Source organism: the organism of the source record quoted next (assembly GCF_019968985.1).
Source record: "MAG: Porospora cf. gigantea B chromosome Unknown PgB_NODE_8396_length_1390_cov_123.744, whole genome shotgun sequence".
Classification (NCBI taxonomy): Eukaryota; Apicomplexa; class Conoidasida; order Eugregarinorida; family Porosporidae; genus Porospora; species Porospora cf. gigantea B.
Window position 1 is genome coordinate 1 of NW_027179292.1, and position 1,390 is coordinate 1,390.

At 48.0% G+C, this 1,390-nt stretch overlaps 1 protein-coding gene across 1 annotated transcript; it reads left to right on the forward strand.

Annotated features, from left to right (window-relative positions):
- Positions 1-240: 240 nt before the first annotated feature.
- Positions 241-603, forward strand: KVP17_004142 (uncharacterized protein; the record flags this gene model as incomplete). The annotated part of the gene is made up of 1 exon (XM_068522072.1): positions 241-603. The coding sequence occupies one exon, from the start codon at positions 241-243 to the stop codon at positions 601-603; it is 363 nt and encodes a 120-aa protein (XP_068371501.1).
- Between the last annotated feature and the right edge of the window lie 787 nt (positions 604-1,390).

Here is a 1,390-nt window from a genome sequence, read left to right on the forward strand (position 1 = left end):
TCCAAGACGTCTGATGATAGCACCACTGAGCACCCTTCAGTTACAACCAGTGGAGGGGCGCTTTCTACAAGTGGAGTGCCTTCTATCGTGACTACAACGAATGCAGAGCCTACCACCAAGGTAGTCACTACAACGAATGGAGTGCCTTTTACCCCAATCACGACGAATGCAGAGCCTACCACCACGAATGGAGTGCCTACTGACGGCACCACTATGACTTCTGATGAGATTTCTACTGCCATGACGACTAGTGGGGTGTCTTCCACCGACACTACCACCGATGGCGGAGTGATTCCTGTCCCACCAGTGAACCCCACTGATTCTCCTACCAATGTCCCTACTCGTCCTCCCAGACCGACGCAGCCCACACAGACTGCAGAGACATTGGGCACAGAGAGTACTGATGGAGGCAGTGTCGTGGTCATCGCCAGTGTCAGCGCTGCCGGCGCTGGTGTGGCAGGTATCGCAGCGTTTGCTGGATTGAAGTACTTCAAGCCCTTTGGTGGAAATCCAGACATGACCATTGAAGCAGACATCGAGGTGGGCGACACCGTTGCAGAGCGTGAAGTCTTCGCATCTGTGGATGAAGGCATGTTCATGTAAGTGAGTACTGCATTTTTTTTGTCTAGAATTTAGTTTAATGACTTTTGTGTACAAACCACAGAGACATTAATTGTACCCTTTAGAATGATTGTTAAGGGAGAATGGTTTTACTTGATTTAAATGGGAGGTGGTGCAAACTTAGTTCGCGGATTGATCTGTCTGGTTTATTCCGTTGGCGAATAACTTGGGCCTCACGCCTTCGAAGACTTGTGCCTCACGCGCGATACAATGCAAGATTCTATTCTTCCCAAATTAATCATGATTAGAAAATTATCCTTGAAATAACTTTTTGATCATAAACGAGGAATTCTCTGTGCTTTGAATGATTTGGATCGGTTGGGCAAGCATCGAAAAGGAATTAAGGTGCAATAGGAACACCAACGTATTACAGGGCTATTGCAAGCGCATCATGGGCTTTCTTGTGCATCCAATGAGGTCCATCAACAAATCAACAGGCACTTACTTTGCAACGAAGTCGATTTTTAGCTCTGGCAATTGAAGTCTAACTCCATGCCCCGCAATCATGACTTCGAACACTCATTACACGTAGGAATTCGTGTATTTTACATGTTGTTCCGTGGTATTGTTTACGCCGCGCTGCTCAATGGGGTTGATGCTGCCCCTTTTGTTTTTTACTCCCCAGAGCAGAAGTGTCTGGACGCTTCTACATCTGACCTCGCATCATGTGCTTCCCAATGGAGTTGCAATGTCACTGTTAATGGTGAGCAACAGTGGGCCGCCCCGAAGGCAAGCCTCGATGAGTGCTGTGGAAGCACCTGGGGTGTCG